Genomic DNA, 23,235 nt, shown 5'->3' with positions numbered 1-23,235 from the left:
TTTGTTTTTGGTCCGCTCTATAAAGCCCCAAACTCAACCCTATTTCTGACATTTTGAATGGAAAATTGAATTGAAGCCAAACGTCGTTAAACTTGGAAACAAAGTCCAGTGGTTTGTTTTTTTTACTTTTTTTGGAATGACTATGACCTTGATGACAGAGAATCTTCACTAGCATATCTGAACATTGTCTAAATAATCTTTTATTTATTTATTTTTTCTCCCAAAGTGTCTGTAAGCTGCCTTTTTTATATTTGACTCCATGTAGACATGTCATGATGCCTTTGACTTAGTGATGCACGATATTGGGATTTTGGCCGATATCCGATATGCCGATATTTTAAAACTCATGTAGCTGATAACCGATATCGATACTGATGTTAAAGCTGAAAAAATAAAAAATAAGTAGTCATTGAAAATAGCAGTTTTGTTATCCATTTCTGACACTTTGAAAAATAATATACTCAAATATATTTTCATATGCTGATATCAAATAGATTTTTAAAAACGCGGTATCGATCTATTTTACTTTCAAAATCTCGTGAAATTTCATTGTTCTGTTACAAACTCTCGTGATATTTTGCAAATTCTTGTGAGATTTTGTTAGTAAAATAGATCGATACAGCGTCAATATATCAACATATAAAAATATGGCAAAATTTTGTGAATTTTCGGGGGATTTCGTAGCATAATGATGACATATAGCAATATTTCATTAGTAAAAGAGATTGATATGGTGTTTTTAAATGGCAAAATATCAGCATATGAAGATATTGTGATATTTTAATGTATCAATATTTTTCCCTCATCTTTAGAAGTTTTTAAGTCTGTAAAAAATAAGTATTTGAGGAAGAAGAAGAAGTAGTATTTTTTTTTCTTTTCACAGACTTTAGAAGCTGATCAAATATCGGGTTAAATATCGGTGGGGTGGCCGATGTCCGATATTCAGTTTTAAGGCCGATACCGATAGGGGGCCGATTATATCGTGCATCCCTACTTTGACTAACTAGTAGAGTAGTTGCGATGACTACCTGGTTAGTTAACAGACACTCAGCGACTGCCATGTGACTCTGGATCCAGAATAGATGCACAGGGAGCGGTTCCTTTGGAAGAGTAGTGCTACATGCTACTAACTCTAAAAACAAGTCTGTTTTCTTTCTAGTTCAGGTCTTTCTAACATCTAAGGCTTGATTACCACTTGTTATTAAACTACATGCTAAGTTAATTTTGCTCTAAATGAATCAGGGAAATCTGTTTATAGCAGTGCCCATATTATTAGGCCTTCCAACTGAGTGAGGAGTGTTTTTTTGCATATTTAAAGACTTTTGAGCCTGAATGGGTGCTCTGAACTTCTGTTATGGTTTTGTTGAGTTTCTGTTTGTATCTGGTGCTGTGACCATGATTGTGCTCATCTCTGTTCTGTAGGCTACTTGCCACTCTCTACTGAATAAGGCAACACTAAAAGAAAAAAAGGAAAACAAAAAAGCAGTAAGTTTGGTGAATCTATTTTCCTTTACACACTTTTCCCCCTCAAGCAGAAAATGCATTTTTGCATTAGACTGTATTCATTCCCCCCCCCCCCCCCCCCCCCTTCATTCTTAAATTTTGTTTTTAATCGTCTATTTGTAATTTCTTTATTCTTTTTTTTTCCATTTTAACTCTGTGTGCATCACTCTCCTAAAAATCTCACTAATATTAACTTGATCTGACATTATGCATTTTCTATTAACGATCCTGGGAATCTGCCTTCTCTGTTTTCCTTCTGGTCTCTATGTTGGTGCTCCATGAAACATGTTTAATATATTTTTGTCTGCATTTTTACCATGCTGCTTCATCTAATGAATGAACAATGTGTCCATCTTACCTTCACAATCAAAACTGCATGTATTACCTGCCATAGTGCACACAGCCTGTCTGAAACACTTTCTCTGCAGCTGAGATTTTTGAAAGAACTCTCCTTCCCTTTGAGTTGGATCATTTTGCAGAGTGCAGAGCTCTGCATTATGCAGAGCTCTGTGCATTATGTCCACTTATGAGGACAGTTTAATGCTTCGCACCTTTGTAGCACATTTATTGAGGAGGAAAAACATGCATATCCGAGAACACACAGCCTCCAGAACTTTGCGCTGTTGTGCACTTGGCTGGATGTAAACTTGAGCTTTATACTGATCCTCTGCTTTCAACCAAAAGTTCAAAAGTGTTGCTTTTGATGCATATTTTTTTTAATTGACAATTCAAAATGGAGCAGAGTTTGTTTCCAGCATCTTTGAATCCAATGCAGGCTATTAAATCCAAGTTCCAGTGTTCATTGGGAGTGACTCCAGGGCTTTTTCAATCTTCTTTTTTAGGGGAGATTAATCGGCTCATATTTGTTTTCTGCAGTTTTATGGAAAGCTCTGTGTTTACACCTTGAAGCTTTCTCTCTCCCCTTCTTTTCCTGAGAAGAGATCCCTTGAAATAAACTATTTAAATAACATCTCATAATGCATATGTATACCGTAAATAAACATGAAAACAGATTGTAAAAGAAATTGTAATCTTACTCAGATCAGAGAAGTTATTTAGGGTTACAGAAGGCAGAATTTACCAACCAGCTCACATGTCTTTGAAGTGGCCTCCAATCTCAGTTAAAGAAGCATTTCATATGACTCCAGTATGCCACATCATTACGACATAAAGATTTGTAAATGAGGAGACATCAAAATATTACTGTCTGTTCTTAGATCAAGAACGCCGCTCTCATTTCATTCCCAAACCTTTGCCACATGCATAATGAAGATGAATTTTTATCCTGACACAGGAACCGTACAATTAGATAAACGAATAGGTAAAACATTAGTTCTGTAACGGAACAGGCAGGTATTATTAGGGTTTAACAGACTCGCACATCATGAGTATGAATTATCCTAACAATAGTTTGTCTTGAATAATAATTAATTTCATTTATAATAATAAAAATATTTCCCCCCCTTTGTGACAAAAAAAGGATAAAGTTCAATTTTATACACATTTTAGGAAGGGTTAAAAAGTGTTTATCTTGGTTAAATTCTTAATAAATCAGTGATATAGGTGCAGTAGGTGTCCCATAAGAAAGTATTCTTTAGAATCAAATTGTTTTTGCATTAGGACCTTTATAACCATGGAGCCATTCAGATAGACATTATTTCTAAAATGCTCTACAGGTTAAACCAAAAACCCAAAATCCTAAATAAATAAAACGAAGCTGGATAAAAATAATTTTCCCTGAAAAGAAGAGCTCGAAAACTTTCTATTCAATGAGTCTTTTGTTGGCTTGATTTTATTGGTTGATTCTATTAATCGTATTGTTATAACATTATTACTTGTATGAAATTATTTGAGCAAAACATCAAGATTTCTTTATTTGCTGATGACGTACTGATTTCTTTATGAAACCTAGAATATTTCATCTTGGAACTTTAAGATGTGTCATTTATAGCCTGAAACCAAGAAAAATACAACTAATATACTCGGATGCTAACATTAAATTTGTGCTCTGATTTTTGTTTTATTATCTATATAAATATTAGCTTCAAAAAAAGATTAAACAATAAACAGCAGCTGTGTTTAAGGACATTATACAGAAGAAAAAAAATTGAATAGTAAAAGGTTGGTGTGTTAAAAGAAGTTTTTTTTTTTTTTTCTATTTAGGTTTTCATAAACATATTTTGTTTTAACTGCTATTTGCAAGTTTTTATTTTGATGAGGCTTTGTTACAGTTATTTTCCCAGGTTTCCCAGGAGCAGGTTTGTCGTTCAAACTGGGTTACCACGGTGACTAGATTGGCTAAGAATGGATCCAGTTTTGTGGTACCGGAAAGTCAGGGTTAAACCCAGTCTGGCTAACCCAGTAATTTTTTTGTTATTTTTACAAAAGGTCAGATTTTTTCGCGGCTGCTTGCAGGCGAGTCCTTGATTGTTAGTTTGCAAATTTTTACAAATGCAGGCGTGATTCCACTTTCATCTGGTAAGGTCCCATCACTGAAACACGCAGGTGCAAAACATGTAGCACAGACATTAAGAGTTGCAGGCAGATCTACTGGAACATCCTTAAAAGAGCTGAACTTGAACCACTGATCCCTGGTAGTTTAGCTGCAAAAAAAAAGTAATGACTCAAACTAGACATGTATAGATGATCTAGCTTTATCAACATGTTTGTAATGAAATTCACTTTTTCAGTGCAGCAATTCCAATTTAAAGTTTTCATCCTAAATGTTCAAATATTCCTAAATCAAATGTTCATCTCCTGAATAGAACAATTTTAATCCAGCACTGATTTTTTTCTGTAAGACTTTCTTCAGAACGTGTGTAAGCGCACTGGGCTGCAACTAATTAGGATTTTACTACAAAAAAACAAGAATGTCTTTATATTAGAGTAGAACCTTTGACAAAGCAAAAACGCACCCCAAAAAAGGGTTTCTGTTAAGGTGTTCTGTTACAGTAATATTAAATAATAAATAATTGTGCTTTAGATAAACAACTTTAGGTTGACCATTTATTTAGTTAAATCAGGCATTTAACATTGAGGCTTATTAGTGGTGCATCATAGTGTAAAGCAGGACTCCACCGACAGAGCAACGACCAATGTTGCCGTTTCCTCACTTTGAAATTAAATAAACTAAGGATGTTTCAGTGACTCCCACTGCTGTTGGCCTTCTTCCTTAGTGCTGACTTTATTTCCGCTTCAGGCGCTGCATCATCCACACTTTTAAATGTAGCGCTCAAGCTGTTTGCTCCGTTTCTGTCATTTGAAGAATTGATATAATCTCCTTTGAAAATACCACTCTGCCTCCAGCTTGCTTTAACTAGCTCTGCAGGTTGTTTTTTTTGTTTTTTTTACTTTATTTCAGTCAGCCAGCAATAACAAAGCTCTGCGGGTGAACAGCTATGCCACATCGCAGGTGATGCAATGAATCGATAATCAAACCAGAACTTTTAAAATATTTTCATATTCAGTTTGTTGTTGCAGCCCTACAAACAAAGTTCATAATGAGGGAAATAAGTTGGTTTTTTTTGTTGTATTTTTACCATCAAAGGAAACTCATTAACTGGCATCAAGCCACTCGCCCATTCTTGTTTTTTGCTTTTAGATTAAATTTGAAAAAATTACTTTCAATTACTCTTTAGTTCAAAATATCTTAAAGAAATTAAAACATATAATTTCTAACTCCAGTTTTAATTATATTTGATGTAAAGGAAAGTTTTGATGTTTAGCTAAACTCTAGCTATCTTAGGGGTCATCGTCCAGTCTTTCTGCATGGTGTTTGCATGTTCTCCCTGTCCATGCATAGAAACTTTCTGGGTACTCCTTCTTCCTCTCATAGTCCAAAACCATGAATTTAGCTTAATTGAGCTCTAAATTGTCCCTTAGTTACAAATGTCTTTCTGGGTATTGCTCTGCCATTCAAGACTTTGTTGCTCTGTTATGTCTTGAGACCGCCCTTTGCTAAATGACTGGCACCAGCCCTCCCACAACAGTGCAAGTACAGGCCACATATAAAGGCCAGAACACACTGGATCAGATTTTGCATCCAATGTCCTTTTGACCGAGGTCGTGGCGTTTAGAGCTTATTATAAGTCAATGGGGATCATCACGGTGTGTTTATGTCAGACCGAGATAGAGCCCAGGTCTATTTTAGTCAGACTATGCAGTAATTCAGTGGTCATTTCCTGGGTCTGAAAGGAAGAGGGACGCGGTTATTAAGTAAAAAACATCCGCTTTGGGGGAAAATACAAAATAAAGTCGCATGGGAAAAGTGTCAGTTTGGAGTCACACATCGCATATATAGCAAGCGGGACAGAGTCAGGCAAAAACAGTGAATGAAACATTAAAATAGAAAACTTTACCCATGACAGGAGTTCAGGAGAACAGAAAACAGATAAAGTAGTGATCCTCTTTGAGCCTCACAAAAAACAAAATAAGGAGGGCAGAAAGCACGGTGTATTTCTCTCACCTCTTTATAAAAAAAGAAAGAAAAACCTAGATAAAGTTCCCAGATCTCTCTGAGAATCACCCCTCTGTCTCAGTCAGCATAGAAACAACCCACAGCGTTTATTGCTGAGTTTTTCATTTTGTAGATCTCAATATGTTTGTAATAGATGAACATTCTTTGTTCTTGTTTGAGATGCTGCACAGACTCGTTAAGTGGGGCTTTGCTTTATAGGTGCGTCACTCTTTAAAAAATGTTTTCAAAACTTTTCATAATCATAAACCAAGTCAAATGTGGGGAATTGTTTTAATTTGTGTGGCACAGAGCCAGAAGTGAAAACAATCTGCACAGATCTGCTCGTCCTGCCTAGTCTCAGCCTCTCTAGAGTGACAATGTTACATCAGTGTGAAATGGAAATATTATCCCGGAGCTTAAAAAGTCACATGCAACCGGTGTGCTCAGGCCTTCAATCGATAATTCTTAAAAAGTACCTGTACAATATAAGAAATGTACCTGCCATAAAAAAAAGGACCTGTACTATATACGTACTGGCGATTTACAATTTACCAAAAATAATCTTCCAATAATATTAAATGTATGACGTATCATTTAAGTTTGCTGTGTTGATATAGTTCATTAGAAAGTTTCTTTCTTTGTTTTTTGTAGATCATTCTGTATTTGAGTGAATTGGTTAATTAACCCTTGAAAAAAAATCCCTTGTTTTAATTTTTTTGCTGTTTTGCCACAGAGATCAGACCAAAGGTCTTATAAACAGAGGACACTTCGCATACAGACTTTCTACTAAGGGTGTCGTGGTTTTAGTCCTTTCATTACAGACAGACAATTCACACATTCAGTTAAAGGTATTGAGGAGGGTTTTTAAAAGACCCGCCTTCTCCACTTAAAAAAAAAAATAAAATGCACGTGCAAGAGCATGCATGAGCCCATTTCTCCTCGTGCACGCCCTGTTTAAAATGTGCTGTTCTCATGGCTCATACAAGCTAAACTGTGTCCACAGACACAGTGAGGATTGTATAGTGGACTTTATAACAAACTCAGTTAACTGATCGTTCAGACAGATGCTTTTTGCTCCCTGTTGGTCATGTAACTCCTCTACTGTGCGATGCCTGTGCCATCTCTGTTATTAATTGGCGCTGTCGAGTATTGACAGCCTGTGGTGACATCAGGCCAATGTGACAGCAAATCCCATAATGCTTTGCGAGGAAAGCTCTCCGCACAAAGCATTCTGGGATATATCTGCCTTTCTTCTCATACACTTCGTAGACACTTGTTCTCTTGCGAACCTCGGCCATTTTCAAAGAACCGTGGTGAGAAAGGTGAGCTTCAATTACTGTCTGAAACTGTAGCTCACCACAGATATACGCCTGAAAGTGCGCAGACGCAGAAAAAGATAGCTAACGGGACGAGCACGTAGGACGAGACCTTACGTAAACATATCACCAGAATGATTGACAACTAGGATAGACCACTTAAGATTATCCACCCAGAAATAAAAGATCATCCTCTATAGCTTTAATTTCTCTAAGCTTTTCAGATCAGAACAACCTCATGCCATTGGAGTTTGTTGTTCTCTGGGATTGTTTTGATCGAAGAGGGAAAGGAACAATAAGAGTAAAGTCTGCCTCATGGGCTTTCTGGTGCTCCCTTGGTGTTGTTAAAATGTCGCTGTAGGGCTACTTTACCGCTCCTTTTTGTCCAATTTTAAAACCATTTCTACCTCCTCTTTTCCACATTTTTGGGGGGAAGCGGAGTCCTTGTCCACCTCCTCTGTCAGCCTTTCATAGGCCTTTCTACGGCAGGAATCCTAGAACCTGTTGGTAAAAAAGGCAATTAAGGATGCCGTCAAGTTGAAGCGGTTCTATCCAGGGCATGTGGCTTTTTTGGACTCTCAAGGCAGCATTGGGTCCAAGTAAAAGCAGGATGGTAAAAAAATTAACAGGCAACCCAGCCCTGGAAGGGATTTATAATTATACTTTCAAACCACAAATAATTTAAGGCATCTTCTCCTTTCGAATGGGTCTGTTAAGTCAACTAACTAACTAATAAACAAAGTGGCCTTAAATATCAACTTCACAGTCATTAAATGTAGTTTCTTTGTCTCCTTGGCTGTTTGTTAACAGTTCTCTCTCACATGATGCAACCAGTAATACTACTAAGTGGAATTAAAAGTCCAAAATCTGACTTGGAGGAAAGTACTGCCTTCTAAGACTGAGCTTTGCCATTTAACAAAGTGACAAATGTTTTAATTCTTTTATTAAGATCTGAGGGGAGGGGAGGACAGATGGAACAACCTAAAAATGACTTTCGTAAATATTTTAGACAAATAAAACCATTATTTCTACTAGAAAACAAACAGTTGAGACAAATTTAAAAGTATTGTAGCTTATTATGGCTAACTGACCGAGCTAAAAGAGGCTAACCTGTTAGCTACTCAGCACAGCTAGCCACAGTGCTACCCAGCTCTCCCCCGTTATATCATGGTCTAACAGTAACTTTCTTCACCGTAAACAGATTTTTTTCTGTTTTATTGATCAGGTAAAACTTCATCGGTCATTAGACACGCTAACGCTACAGAAGCTCCAGGCTCGGTACATGGACGCTGCGCGATGTTATCATCGTTGTCTGGGCAACCCCTATGTTTTAAATCATGTGGCGATGTTCAGCTAATGATGTTGCGTAAAGTCACTGGCAGTGGTACCTACACCGGCAGAGTAGCACCATAGCACATCACCTCAGCTTCCAGTGAAACTAAACCTGATTTATGCTCAGAAACCAGGTTGTCTGCGTGTATGTCACAGTTAACGCAAATATGACCAACCCCCCCAGTAGCTGTGTGTGACGGTCTGTTTTTTGCACCCGAAGCCAAAAAACGCCACGGCCAGTCTTTGGGAAACCCTCACGGGTTAACTGTGTCATCCGGCGTTCAATGAGGGGGTGTAGACAGCGAATAAGCTCGTCAAACTGACACATGAACACCCATAATCCTAGCTAGTTAGTGGTTGTCCCTCTTGCGTTGTGGCTTGGAATATCTGCATCATACCTGCGACAAAATGCTGCGGGAGGATACCCAGCCCTTTAGGTGCCAGATTGATGTTTTTTTTTTTTTTTTGATTTTCAGAAATATGTCTGGATAAACCCTTTACTCCAAAGAGCTGCTGTATATGTTTAACAGAACCTGACTAAGATCAGCTGGAATGAGGAAGTTGTGATGGAGCAGATAAAGTCCCTTTCACATGAACCCTGACTGCAGACGCGGTAGAATGGATTTACCTAATACCACCATTGGATGTACCTAATATCACCTGCAGTCTGCAGTAATGCCAGAGATGGAGCTCTTAGTGATCAAGCACAATTTAAGCGAGACATTACATCTGACCAGCTACTGATTGGCTAATGCAGGCGATGGCTTGTAGAAAAGGGTCGTTTCTCAATTCACAAGAACGCAAGTACGGACTTGTCTTTAGATAATGATAAGTTATTACTTTTTTCATTTTGTAGGAGGAATAATGATGGACACAGTCAGATAAACACAAATCAAATGAAAATTTTGCCAAATAATACAAAAAAGTCGCCATCAGGGTCAGCGGTCGTTCACACACGGCTAGGCCGAGAGAGGGCTGCTGCAGACGGGCTCAGGTTAGCCCCAGCTGTCGTTACCCTCGGAGGTCCGCTGGTTGCCGCGGTCCTCACAACTTCAGAAATCTTTTTTTTTTTATTACCCATTAAATCGGTCAATGGACAATATAGTGACATTTTAAGGTATAATATTCTCGCCTGAAATTATCTTAAAACGTACTTTTATTGAACAACAGCAACAGAAAGAGAACTTTAAACTTTCAATGGAGCGCTTCATTGAAAGCATCTGCTGCCGCAGTGCATGCTGGGACAGCTGTCAATCTCAAGAACGGCAGGTCTGCTCTGATGCATACTCGATAAAGGGGGCGGGGCGAGAACAACTTCTGGGGATTTAGTGCGTTCTCGGGTATTGGAACAGTGCTCGGGCTGAGGCTAATGACTTTTCACGAGAACGCTCAAGAACGCATATTGAGAACCGGCCCAGTAGTTCTAACAGTTGTTGGTAGCGTTATGAAAACTTCTCACAAAATCTATATTGGTCAGGGCCGTTGCTAGGCAACATATTACCACCAACGCTACACAGTTGTCTTGTTTTTTTTCTTATTTTGATTGGCAGAATGCATTTTTTTTTTACTTCAATGTGTAACGTCATCATTTCTGACAATTTTCTTGCTGTTTTGAAGTTTTTCCTTTTTACTGATTAAAAATATTGTTTGTTGTAGCTTCTCAACATTTAGACTACTTTTTTTATCGCTGTCTTTTTATTGAGTTTTCCTTTTATACATACAGTTTGTAAATTAAAAAAAGTATTTATCTAGCAAAGATAGATATAAAATAATCTACAGAAAAAACAACAATCCCTACAAAAAAAATCCCATTTAGCCCTGCCAGGTCACTACCAAGAGGTCAACGCACTACTTTCCTATCCCTGACTGAGACAGAACACATTTTAATAAATCTAAACCTTTTTAATCTGGAGCATTATTGTAAGTTTTGGAATGAGTCAAGAAAGGGCCCCCATATTTCTTCAAATTTACCAGTTGAATGTCGAATAGAACACACTGCGTGTGAGTTGGAGGAGTCACACCCTTCTACCTGGTCAGAACTGTGCGCCACGCTAACAGTGAGCAGAATGCCAGTGCCTGTCATTTAGAGGCTGGTAAAGGCGACCCCTCACCACTAAAACCATCTGTCCAGAAATGACCAAGAGTAGGGCAGGACCAAGACTTATGGACCAGTGTGGCTACAGCAGTTTTGCATTTATGGCAGTAAGGGGTGACTCCTGGATAGAAACAGGATAGTTTGTCTTTGGAGAGGTCTGCTCTATGTACTATTTTAAACTGAACATTTAGACTACTTTTAAAATTTTTTTAATCAAAGCTTAGACACTCTTAGGGCAATACACTGCCTCAAACATGTTCTAGATTTAAGGAGAACGTTTTCTCCCACCCTGGTGTTTCCTGGTGTTAGTTTGCACTGAAGTGCCAACAGGGGTCTCATTCCCGGTAATTCATCAATCAAATCCTCCATCCCCTTTTTTTCTTTGTGTTGCGCCTCATTTTATTCAACACTGCAAAAACAATCTAGAGATAAGTAATAAATTCTTATATTAAGTGTATTTACCCTTAATTTGAGTAGGTAAATAAGTTGAACTTCCAATGGAATGAGTATTTTTACCCTTAAAATAAGATCATTAGATATGCACTTGAAGTAAGTGATGGCAGTAGTGTTTTACTATTTTAAAAGTAAATTGTCTTGTTCCATCGCCAAAGTGTCTCACTTATCTGCTCAATAAAAGAAAAAAAAAAGCACTTATTTTAGGAAATATTGACTAAGATTTAAAGTTATTGTCGTGTAGAAGAGCTTGGTCTGAGGTGCTGTTTTCATTGGCCAGGGAAGAATGAATGAATTCACTGCTGCACTTTTGATCTGCGGTTTTGGAAACCGATGGAAATGCCTCGACTTGGTCACGCAGTTGCAGCAAATTGATTTAGTTTTTATTACTGGAGTGCTGGTTGTAGATTGGATGAATAGCATTTCAGAGGGAATTGGATTATGGATATTTGGGTTGAAAATTTTCCTTTTCTAGCAAATGTTAAACCACCTTACTGAGAGGCAGCGGGCCAATCATGTGTTGTGCTGAATGAACCAAAAGCAGCAGTGAGGATCCTGCCTTCAATTGATCATTTCAGAGTTCCTAAAATCTCACTTGTTTTTCTAAATATGTCTGAGAAGCATTGTTCCCTCTCTCTGTCTCATTGGTTTTCTGGATAGACTCCTTTAACTTTAACCTCTTAAGGCCCAAGCAGTTTTTTTACGTACATTTTTTATTTCTCTTTGTTATTTGGGCTTGTTTGAACCCAGTTAGAATAAAAGTGAAACATCATATTTCAATGTTATTCAGTTTTAGAGAAAAAGGATGTACACATAAAACACAATTAAGTCAACTTTGGATAAAAGAGTGAAAAAACTCTTTATTTCCACCTTAAACGCAGCAGTTTCTGTCAGGCACTGGGACTTAAACAGACTGATTCACTTCTGTTATTTCACCATTTCTCTTTCTGAACTTTAAGCAGCCAGATCACAGCACACATTGCTCTGCCGCTCAGTTAAATTCCCCTTTTCTTCAGGACTTTTCTTTTCTTATGATGTTTAGAGAATTTTTCTGTCAATATTTTCCCTTTGCCTGATTTGTTCTCATTAGTTTCTCTGCACCCCCTCCTCTCCTTTCCACACATCCTGTTCATTCAGGTGGTGAGTCAGCGGTTCCCTCAGAACAGCATAGGTGCGGTGGGCAGCGCCATGTTCTTACGCTTCATCAACCCAGCCATTGTGTCTCCCTACGAAGCAGGCATCCTGGATAAAAAGCCCCTGCCCAGAGTAGAGAGAGGTCTCAAACTCATGTCCAAGGTAAGTCCTGGAAACCATTTACTCTTCTTGGAAAATGGAAAAATTACCCATTTCTATTCATTTTGATTCAAATTAGTATTTTAAAGGAGAGTATCCTGCAGAACGACTCTGAAATACGTATAAATCTGCACATAGAGTCCTTAAAAGTCCAGAAAAAGTTGTATTTAGTCTCCAGGTTCTTATATTTAGATGCTGTTTGAAGCATATTTTCCAGGTTTCTTCATCCTCTTGCATTTCTCCGTATTTGTGTGGAACTATTAAAAGGTCATGGAAACCCAACCAGCAACTCCGCCATTTTTTCTCTCTCAGTATTTTTGTTGTTCAAGTCTTGAAACAGCAAAGATCCTCTGCTCAGAATGAACACAAAGACAAAACAGACAATGTAAAGCGCTTTCACTGCAATAAATGGAAATCAAAGTCATTTTAGCTTAAATTAAGTGCATTTTTTCCTTAGTTGGCAAATGGAACAAGACAATTTATATTTAAAATAAGAAAAAAAGCATTAGAAAACCAGCATTCAGACGCCTGAGGAGCAATAATAAGAAATCCAGACCAAAGCACTGCAGTTCCACTTTATGAAACGAAAGTTACGTATGTAACTACGGTTCTATGAATCCCGGATGACCGCCAGAGGGCGGTGCTGAAAGCACTGAATGTTCCCTTCGGGCATGCGCAGTTCGAGTAATTATACCAACAGACACCTGTGACACCGGATGACCACTCAGAAGCTATATAGCCTGGTGTCATCCTTTGCTCTGCTCCTACAGAATCTTCTCGCAAAAGCAAGGATTCTGAGTGACAGAAGCTCTGGCGGTCATCCGGGATTCATAGAACCGTAGTTACATACGTAACTTTCGTTCTATTTCATCCCTACTGACCGCCAGAGGGCGGTGCTGAAAGCACTGAATGACTAATGCCAACGATGTCACAAGGAATCCTGAGCACATACCTCACAGAGGAGGCCCAGCAGAACCTTGTAAAAGGACCTGACCCAGGGGATGAGGGGCAGCCACATTGACACTGTAGAACCTGGTGAAGGTGGTTGGGGAAGCCCATGAAGCAGCAGCACATATAGCTTCCAGCGGAACCCCTCTCAAAGCAGCCCAGGAAGCGGTGACGCTCCTGGTGGAATGTGCTCTCACACCGACTGGCAGAGAGCAGTGACCTGCAGCGTAGGCGTGGCAGATGACACTCACAATCCAATGGGACAGACCCTGTTTAGAAAGAGGACAGCCTAACCTTGGACCCCCATAGCAAAGGAAAAGCTGGTCCGAGCGTCTCAGATTGGCGGTGGCTGCAATGTATGCCTCCAACGCTCTTACTGGGCACAACAACTCAGACTCATTCTCAGTTGTACCAGATTGAGGCTGAAACCGAGCCAGCCGCAATGGCTGGTTACGGTGAAAAGGAGACAACACCTTAGGCACAAACGCAGTATTAGGCCACAGGGTAACACCAGAGCCATCTGGATTCCACCTGATACACCTAGGGCTGACAGAAAGAGCATGTAGCTCGCTGACCCTCTTAGCTGAGACGATAGCCATCAGGAAAGCAGTCTTGCAGGAAAGCCACTAGAGTTCTGCTTGTGCCAAAGGCTCGAATGGAGGGTGGCACAGAGCTGTGAGAACCAACGGCAGATCCCAATCTGGGGCTCGTGGGGCTGGCTGCTGGCACAACCTACGAGCACCACGCAGAAAAAGTGAAACCAGTTCATGGCGCCCCACTGTACTGTTGTCAACAGTTCGGTGAAGACATGAAATTGCTGCAACATACACTTTAAGGGTCGAAGGAGAGCGGCCCTTATCAAGGAGAGGCTGGAGGAACTCCAAAATAGTGGGCACCGAGCAGGAAACTGGGTTCTCATTGTGGGCAGAGCACCACTGAGAAAAGAGGCGCCATCTGTTAGCATACTGCAGCCGAGTGGAGGAAGCCCTAGCACTCAATATGGTGTGTCTCACGGTGTCTGAACACCCAGTCAGCCTCCCAGGGGCCATGCCCACAGCTGGAGACGTTGAGGGTTGGGGTGCCATATCTGTCCCCCCAACTGAGACAGCAGATCCCTCCTTGCTGGAAGACGCCATGGAGTACCGTGACACAGACTCCAAAGCAGCGGGAACCACGGCCGCGCTGGCCAGAACGGAGCTACCAGCAACACTCTGTGGCCCTGCTCGAGAACCCTCCTTAGAGTCGGCCAAATCAGTGAGAGGGGTGGAAAGGCATACAGGAGAACTGCGGCCATGGATGAGCCAGTGCATCCTGGCCCAGTGCGCCCGCCATCCCGGTTAGGGAATACCATAGGGGGCAATGGGTCGACTCCTCTGTGGCGAACAGATCTACCTCTGCCTGCCCAAAGAGGTTCCAGATTATGCGCACTACGTCGCAGTGAAGAGACCACTCTCCCGGAGCAGGTGCCTGGCGGGATAGAGAGTCCGCAACCTGGTTCTGCCGTCCTGGCAGATACGCTGCGCGCAGGGTACACAGACGGGGAAACGCCCATTCCAGGAGATCCCTCGACACCTTCAAGAGACGTGCTGACCTGGTGCCACCTTGGTGGTTTATATGATAAAACAACAGAGGTGTTGTCTGTCCGAATCAGCACGTGCCTTCCCTCTAGGTGGGGCAGAAGGCACCTGAGGGCCATGTGCACAGCCCGCAGCTCCAGCACATTTATGTGTTCGGTGCGCTCCCTTGGGTCCCAAAGACCCCGAACAGCTCTGTGTTGCCACACGGCACCCCAGCCCATGAGGCTGGCATCCGTGGTGAGCACCTCCCTTCGACACACTACTAGCCCCATTGGAACACCACTGGACAAAAGGGTCCCGTCTCGCCAAGGAGCTAGGGCATGGAGGCAGCTCCTGGTCACCATTAGCCTGCGATGCCTGTGCAGCCTGGCGTCTAGGCGAAAGCTGTTGAGCCATCGCTGCAAAGGACGCAGAAGGAGCAGCCCTAAGGGCACTACACGAGTGACTGATGTCAGTTTGCCCAGCATTCGCAGGAAGATGATGTAGGGAAACTCCCTGCCCAGTCTGAATCGACGGACAAGCTGGAGTATGTCGTCCACCCTGTGAACAGATGGACGGGCCATCATGGTAGCAGAGTCCAGATGCATCCCAAGAAAGGTGGTTGTCTGAGATGGAACAAGACAACTCTTTGCCAAGTTGACTTTGAGGCCTAACAGTGACACATGAAGTAGAAGCTGGGACGTATCCCGAGAGGCAGCTACCTGAGAGGGAGCACAAAGAAGCCAATCGTCCAGGTATGGCAGAATCCTGACTCCGGAGGCCTGTAGAGGAGAGAGGGCTGCTTTCACGCATCGAGTAAACACCCTCGGGGAAAGGGAGAGCCCGAATGGGAGCACCCGGAATTGCCAATGGCGCCCCCGATAGGCGAACCTGAGAAAACGGCGATGTTCTGCCGCAATAGGCACATGAAAGTAGGCGTCTGTCAGATCTACTGATGTAAACCAATCTCCCGCCACAATGGTCTGAAGGACCTCTGTTATGGTGAGCATGTGGAAGGGAAGGACCTTCAGGTACCGATTCAGTACCCTTAGATCTAAAATGGGGCGAAAACCGCCGGTCTTCTTGGCCACAAGGAAGTATGTGGAGTAGTAGCCTCTGGGTTGCCGCAGAGGATCTACAGACTCGATTGCCCCCTTGCCCAGGAGGGCGGAAAGCTCCTAGTCTAGTGCCTGAGATTTCACCGGGTCTGTGATGACAGTCATCTTGACCCGGTGTGAGAGGGGGGGCCGCCGTCGGAACTGGAGCCTGTAGCCATTGGTTAAGGTGGCAACCACCCATGGATCTACGGCATGAGCAGCCCAGAAATTCAGCTGCTGATGGGAAAAATGTCCGACGGCTGGCCCGGTGGCATCATCTTCTATCCCCACGGCCCCTGGGGGCTCTGGGGGGAGGGCGTCCAGGATTTGCAGCCCGGGTCTGTCTAACAGGGCGGCAGACTGGCTCACGAAAGTCCCTCCTCGGTCTCTGCCGTACATCATGGGGATAGGAACCAATAGGTCTGCCACCAGTCTGAGGTCGTGGCTGAACGCTGGGGGTAGTGGCAGGGCGGCCCGAACGCTGGGGAAAGGCAGGTATGCTCCTGCGAAGGCCGGAAAGCTGCTGGCTAGTCTGACGTGCTTGAGCAGTCCGTTCCAGCGCCTCCAAGGCAGCTGATCCAAACAGCTCCCCTGGTACAACCGGGACACCCCTGAGGGTCCTACGGCATGCTTCAGTCAGAGGAGATTGTGCCAACCAGACCTGTCTACGAGCTTGGACAAAGAAAGACATCACCCGTCCAAGCTCTCTGGTCATCAGCGCTAAGGCCTGCAGCGCTGCGTCACTATAACCAACCGCCGCACTTGCACCACCAGTGTCCTGAACAGATGCAGACAGGGCAAACATGAGGTGCGCCAGAGAATTGCCAAGGCGGCCAGCACGCGCTCCTGCATTGTACGCCTTACAGAGGAGGTCATCTGTAACCCGACATTGAGTCCGCGGGCACCGGACTTCAGGACGCAGGGCTTTATCTGGTGACACAATCAGTGAAGCAACAGCTGGTTCAATTGCTGGCATACGGTCCAGGCCGGCCTTCACCGACTCATGCATGGCAGCTAATACACGACCATCCGATGAGAGACGCGACAGCGCTCTCGGTTCCCGCCAACAGGCGTGTAACTCCTTCAAGTACTCCTCTGATGGAGGTACAGAAAAAGGAGTAGGAGCCCTTCCACGTCTGAAAAAGGCACTGCCGGAGCTGGATGCCTCTCCTTGTGGGAGTTCCAGCTGCAGCTGCTTCAGGGCCATAGACATGACCTCCCGCATGGAACCGTCACCGGCCTCTCCAACCGCACTCTGAGATGAAAATGAACCAGCCTCAGAGGCTTGAGAGGACCCTGCCTCCTCCTCATCTCTAAAATGAGAAGCGGAAGCAGCCAGAGAGATAACGTCATCCTCTACAACCAGCTCGGGCATTGGTGGGGAAGAGAGCCCAACCACTGGGAGCGAGGGATCAGATTGCCGTGTCTGCAACAAGGACTTCATCTCTGCCAGCTCTGCTGACAACTGCTCCACCCTTGTGGACAGGCCCTGGTCAGGTTTGGCCCGCTTCCTCCGGGGGAGGGGCACAGATGCTGTGGTCCAACCACGGCGCTTAGAACGCTTGGGGGGAACCACCTGCCCAGAGGGCGGAAGGTCCGAGCCCTCCTGGGGGCACAACTGGGCCAACCGGGCCACCCTCACTGCATGGGGCATAAAGCTGCAGTTCATACAGGGGTTCTCAGACAGCGCCTCCAAAAGGTGCTCATGTCCAAGGCAGGTAGGGCACAGGTCGTGGCCATCCTCTGCCTGCAGGGCAGCCCCACAATCCATGCAGCTGTGAGAGCCATCCATGTCGAAGGCCGACAAGGCTTAAAGAACAGAAAGTTATCGAAAATCGGGAGAGGGGGCGCAAACGCAGCCGTCACCAATTACAGCAGAGAAACGAAAGAGGCTGCGAGCACAAGGCAGCCGATACTGGGAGAGGGGGCGAGAACCGCTACCGTCACCAGGTATAAAACCAATAAACCAAAAAAGCTAACAACGTTAGCTGTATGGAAACTTAAGTTGGGAGTAGGAGCGAACAACGCTGCCGTCACCAATTAAGAGAGCAGACCAACGAAAAAGGCTGCAAAAAAGGTTCATATTGGGAGAGGGGGCCAAAACGCTGCCGTCACCATTTATAACTAAGCAGACCGATGAAGAAGGCTGCAAACAAACCAAAAAAGGCTAACAACGTTAGCCGTCTCCAACTTCGGCAAACGAAGTAGACCACACTTGGTTTGGAGAGGGGGCGAAAACCGCGGCCGTCAGTAATTATAGCAGCGCAGACCGGTGAAAAAAAGGATGCAAAAGTAGGGAATATACTGGGAGAGGGGGCGAAAACCGCTGCCGTCACCAGGTATAACACCAACAAACTAAAGAAGCTAACTACGTTAGCCGTATATAACTTCGGCAGTGAAGTTATTCACACTGGGAGTAGGGGCGAAAACGCTGCCGTCACCAGTTCGAAACAAAACAGCACGAAGCTGTAGGTAAAAAGCTAAAGTCGTGAGCCGGGAGAGGGGGCGCGGACGCTACCATCACCAGCAAACAACTCACTTACCTTCCGTAATCCTCAGAATCGACCCGTTGCAGCCCTGGGAGGGCGGAGAATAACCGCAACTCCGGTCAAGAGACAGGGGCTTCAGACAACGGGGAAGTTAGCGAACCGCTTGCGAGAAGAAAAAAGGAGCAGAGCAAAGGATGACACCAGGCTATATAGCTTCTGAGTGGTCATCCGGTGTCACAGGTGTGACTCTGTTGGTATAATTACTCGAACTGCGCATGCCCGAAGGGAACATTCAGTGCTTTCAGCACCGCCCTCTGGCGGTCAGTAGGGATGAAATAGAACCACAATTGAGAGACTTGAATAGGAAAAGGAATTTAAAAGCACGATATGTGTTCTTTTAGAAGAACAGTCTAAGTTCTGTTAGGATGAGAACAGCAATAGCTCCAGGATGCGACTGAGGTCAATCTGAACCATGTTGACGTCTTGAGAGATAATAAGCAACACTTGACTTAATGAAGCTGTTCTTGTTTGATTTAGTTTTTTCTCCCAAGTTTTTTCTGTGTTTATTTGTATGAAACATGTTTCACTAAAATCTGAGCAGTTTAGATGGACAGATGTGAGCAGCTGTCTGCTTCCATCTGTCTGGGACAGAACGGGTCCTCATAGCAGCATGGCAGACACCCGGACATAAACCACCTACTGCCGCTGGATTAAATCCCACTATCTGTGTTCATTTAATCTACTTTGGGACCAGTTGTCTCCAGTTTAGACAACAGGCCTGGGTTTAAAATATTTCATTTAGCTTAGTCTCATCCACATTTAAAGGTATTGTGGAGGTTTTTTTACAATTTTTTTTAAAAGAACCGCCCTTTCCACTTAAAAAAAAAAAACTATGCCCATTTCTCCCCATGGACACTGTGTTTTAAAGTTGCTGTTCTCATAGCTCATACCAGCTTACTGTGTCTGAACCCTTAAATCCCTTAATCACTGTATAGAGCAGGCACTATATAGTGAACGTTGGTGAACTTAGTTAACTGACCGTTTGGACAAATGCTCACTACTTTTTGCTCTGTGTAAAAAGTAACTCCTCATCCACTGCTCGGTCCCTGCGCCATCTTTGTTATTAGTCGCTGATGTCGGGTAGTGACAGCCTATGGTGACAGCGGGCTGCTGTGACATCCCATAATGCTTTGCCAGGAGAGCTCTCCACGCAAAGCATTCTGGGATATATCTGCCTCTTCTGGGGAAAACTTTTTTTTTCTTAAATGCAAAATGTTGATATATTTCTTTTTACAATTTTGTGTTAATTTCTGCTCTAAGTGTGTAGCTCTCACCTAGAAACCTGTTTTACAGTCTCTATAATCCAGTTATCGATTACTAAATTAATTGCTTTTTATTTCAAATATTGATTAATCCCATTAATTGTTTCAGCCCTGGTGATCAGATCTTGTCTCTCCTCTAGATTCTACAGAGTATTGCAAACCATGTCCTGTTTACTAAAGAAGAACACATGAGGCCTTTTAACGACTTTGTTAAAAGCAACTTTGATTCTGCAAGAAGGTAAGAGGCTGTTGGTTTTTATGACGATAACGAGCCTTTAATGGAAGAAACATGGTTTTTAGACGACTAAAACAGGACATGCATGGTCTTTATCTAGTATGTGGACTGGTATTACGGTAGCTGGGTTCAGTGTTGCAGTGGTAGTTCTAATCAGGGCCGTTTCAAGAAATTTGGAGGGCCCAAGCAAAATTCAGTTGAAGGGTTACTCCCGTCAAGGCGTATTCTATATATATATATATATACCGTATTTTCACGACTATAAGGCGCACTTAAACATCTTTTTTTTCCTTCAAAATGTGCAGTGCGCCCTATGGTGCGGTGCGCCCTATGTGTGTTGTAACTGCGACTTTTGAGACCACCTCATTGAGGAGATGATGAAAGAGTGGCTGAATGTAAGGAGACCAGGTGTTTTTTTTCCACTCATCACCATCGCTGTTAATATGTAACTCCATGCGTGCCCATTTCACAGCTGATGTGAAAAACATGGGGAAACAAATTAACGCTGTGCTCGCTGTTCAACCGCTCGACATCGGTGTGAACCGGACCCAGCAGGTGCAGCAGAAGCAGCGAGTTTACATGCAAAGTAAATGGTTGACGCGCGTATAGTTGCAGCAAAAGGTCCTGCAGCGCGTTTTGAGCTGCAGGAGCGTTTAAGCATCTGCCAACGCGCTGCTGCTGCTCGAGATGGAAAAATTGTAGTTTTGCTGCTGGACGCGCCGCATCAACCAATCAGAGAAGCTGATCTGGGAGCTGACAGCGAGACAGACACAGCGCTCTGATGACATATGATATTAACGCAAATGGAAAAGGCTGGATGGATGAGGAGATGATGAAAGCGTGGCTGAGGGAGGTGTATGTGAGGAGACCAGGTGCTTTTTTCCACGCATCACCATCGCTGCGTGCCCATCTCACAGCCGATGTGAAAAAAAATTTGAATCAAATGGATACTGTGCTCACCGTTATCCCGGGGGTCTGACAAAGGAGCTTCAACCGCTCGACATCAGTGTGAAGCGGCCGTTCAAAGTAAGGCTGCAAGCGGCGTGGGAGCGATGAATAACAGACGGAGACCACAGTTTCAGGATAAGTGGAAGGCAGCGCCGGGCAAGTTACGCCACCGTTTGCGGATGGATTGTAGATGCTTGGACTAACGTGTCTGCTGGCTCTGTTGTACAAGCTTTTGCAAAAGCCGGCATTATTTCTGAGGAGCCGCGCTGCACGGAAAGTGACTGACAGCGAAGAAGGGGAAATTGGCGCAGCTGTTTAATTCAGAAACAGAGGATGATGACTTTGATGGGTTTGATTAATACTTTGTAATAAATACATGAATAAAGCACAATCATACTCAGTTTTGCTCCCGCTGTATTTTTCTCCCTGAAAACTTAATTCAACAGCAGCCTCTGGGCGGGTCTCCTCCTCTTCACCGCGGCGGCTGGCAGGTGTTTTTTCATCTAAATAATCTAAATCTTGCAGCTATATTTGCTGTGATCAGTGGGAATAAAGTAGTTTTAATATGTTTTTAAGTGAGAAAGTCCACCTGAAAACTTAATAATTGCAGACAGTTCATCCAGATTATCTATTTCTGTCGGAGGCGCTCAGACCCCCACATACCAGCGGTGCGCCGACAGGAGAAATCCTTTCATCAGCAGCCTCTAGGCTGGGCAGCCTCCGGGTTCACGCGGTGGCTGGCAGGTGTTTTTCATCTAAATAATTTAAACTGCAGGCACCCATAAAAGCGAACATATTCCGTCGGCAGGTTTCAGGATTTTAAGTTAATTTAGGAGTGACCACAGCGCTGTGTCATCTGCGATGTGTCTGTCTCACGGCCAGCACCCAGGTTTGATTAATACTTTTTAATAAATACATGAATAAAGCACAGTCATACTCAGTTTTGCCCCCGCTGTATTTTTAAATGCGCAGTAGAGGTATTTAAAGGTAGCAGAGGACATGTACCTGTATATAAAAAACGCGCCCTATAGTCCGGTGCGCCTTATGTGTGTGTTAAATACAGAAATGGGACACATAACTGAGACTGCGCCTTTTAGTACGGTGTGCCTTATGGTCGTGAAAATACGGTGTATATATATATATATATATATATATATATATATATATATACACTATATTGCCAAAAGTATTTGCTCACCTGCCTTGACTCACATATGAGCTTAAGTGACATCCCGTTCCTAATCCATAGGGTTCAATATGACGTCGGTCCACCCTTTGCAGCTAGAACAGCTTCAACTCTTCTGGGAAGGCTGTCCACAAGGTTTAGGAGTGTGTTTATGGGAATTTTTGACCATTCTTCCAGAAGCGCATTTGTGAGGTCGCACACTGATGTTGGACGAGAAGGCCTGGCTCTCAGTCTCCGCTCTAATTCATCCCAAAGGTGTTCTATCGGGTTGAGGTCAGGACTCTGTGCAGGCCAGTCAAGTTCATCCACACCAGACTCTGTCATCCATGTCTTTATGGACCTTGCTTTGTGCACTGGTGCACAGTCATGTTGGAAGAGGAAGGGGCCAGCTCCAAACTGTTCCCACAAAGTTGGGAGCATGGAATTGTCCAAAATGTCTTGGTATGCTGAAGCATTCAGAGTTCCTTTCACTGGAACTAAGGGGCCAAGCCCAGCTCCTGAAAAACAACCTCACACCATAATCCCCCCTCCACCAAACTTTACACTTGGCACAATGCAGTCAGACAAGTACCGTTCTCCTGGCAACCGCCAAACCCAGACCCGTCCATCAGATTGCCAGATGGAGAAGCGCGATTCGTCACTCCAGAGAACGCGTCTCCACTGCTCTAGAGTCCAGTGGCGGCGTGCTTTACACCACCGCATCCGACGCTTTGCATTGCACTTGGTGATGTATGGCTTGGATGCAGCTGCTCGACCATGGAAACCCATTCCATGAAGCTCTCTGCGCACTGTTCTTGAGCTAATCTGAAGGCCACATGAAGTTTGGAGGTCTGTAGTGATTGACTCTGCAGAAAGTTGGCGACCTCTTCGCACTATGCGCGTCAGCATCCGCTGACCCCGCTCCGTCAGTTTACGTGGCCTACCACTTCGTGGCTGAGTTGCTGTCGTTCCCAAACACTTCCATTTTCTTATAATACAGCTGACAGTTGACTGTGGAATATTTAGG

At 43.5% G+C, this 23,235-nt stretch overlaps 1 protein-coding gene across 2 annotated transcripts in view; it reads left to right on the top strand.

The window, feature by feature from the left end:
• nf1a (neurofibromin 1a) overlaps positions 1-23,235 on the top strand; it is a 149,220-nt gene that overhangs the window by 66,760 nt on the left and 59,225 nt on the right. For both annotated transcript variants that reach the window (XM_038303004.1, XM_038303003.1), the window contains exons 30-32: positions 1,423-1,485; positions 12,293-12,451; positions 20,001-20,098. In XM_038303004.1, the coding sequence (XP_038158932.1) occupies positions 1,423-1,485; positions 12,293-12,451; positions 20,001-20,098 (320 nt within the window). The remainder of the gene's footprint in view (positions 1-1,422; positions 1,486-12,292; positions 12,452-20,000; positions 20,099-23,235) is intronic.

The sequence above is a fragment of the Cyprinodon tularosa genome, unplaced genomic scaffold (genome assembly GCF_016077235.1).
Source record: "Cyprinodon tularosa strain WSP-4 unplaced genomic scaffold, ASM1607723v1 ctg500, whole genome shotgun sequence".
Lineage (NCBI taxonomy): Eukaryota > Metazoa > Chordata > Actinopteri > Cyprinodontiformes > Cyprinodontidae > Cyprinodon > Cyprinodon tularosa.
Note: the sequence above shows the minus strand (reverse complement) of the source record. Positions and strands in the feature narration are given on the sequence as shown.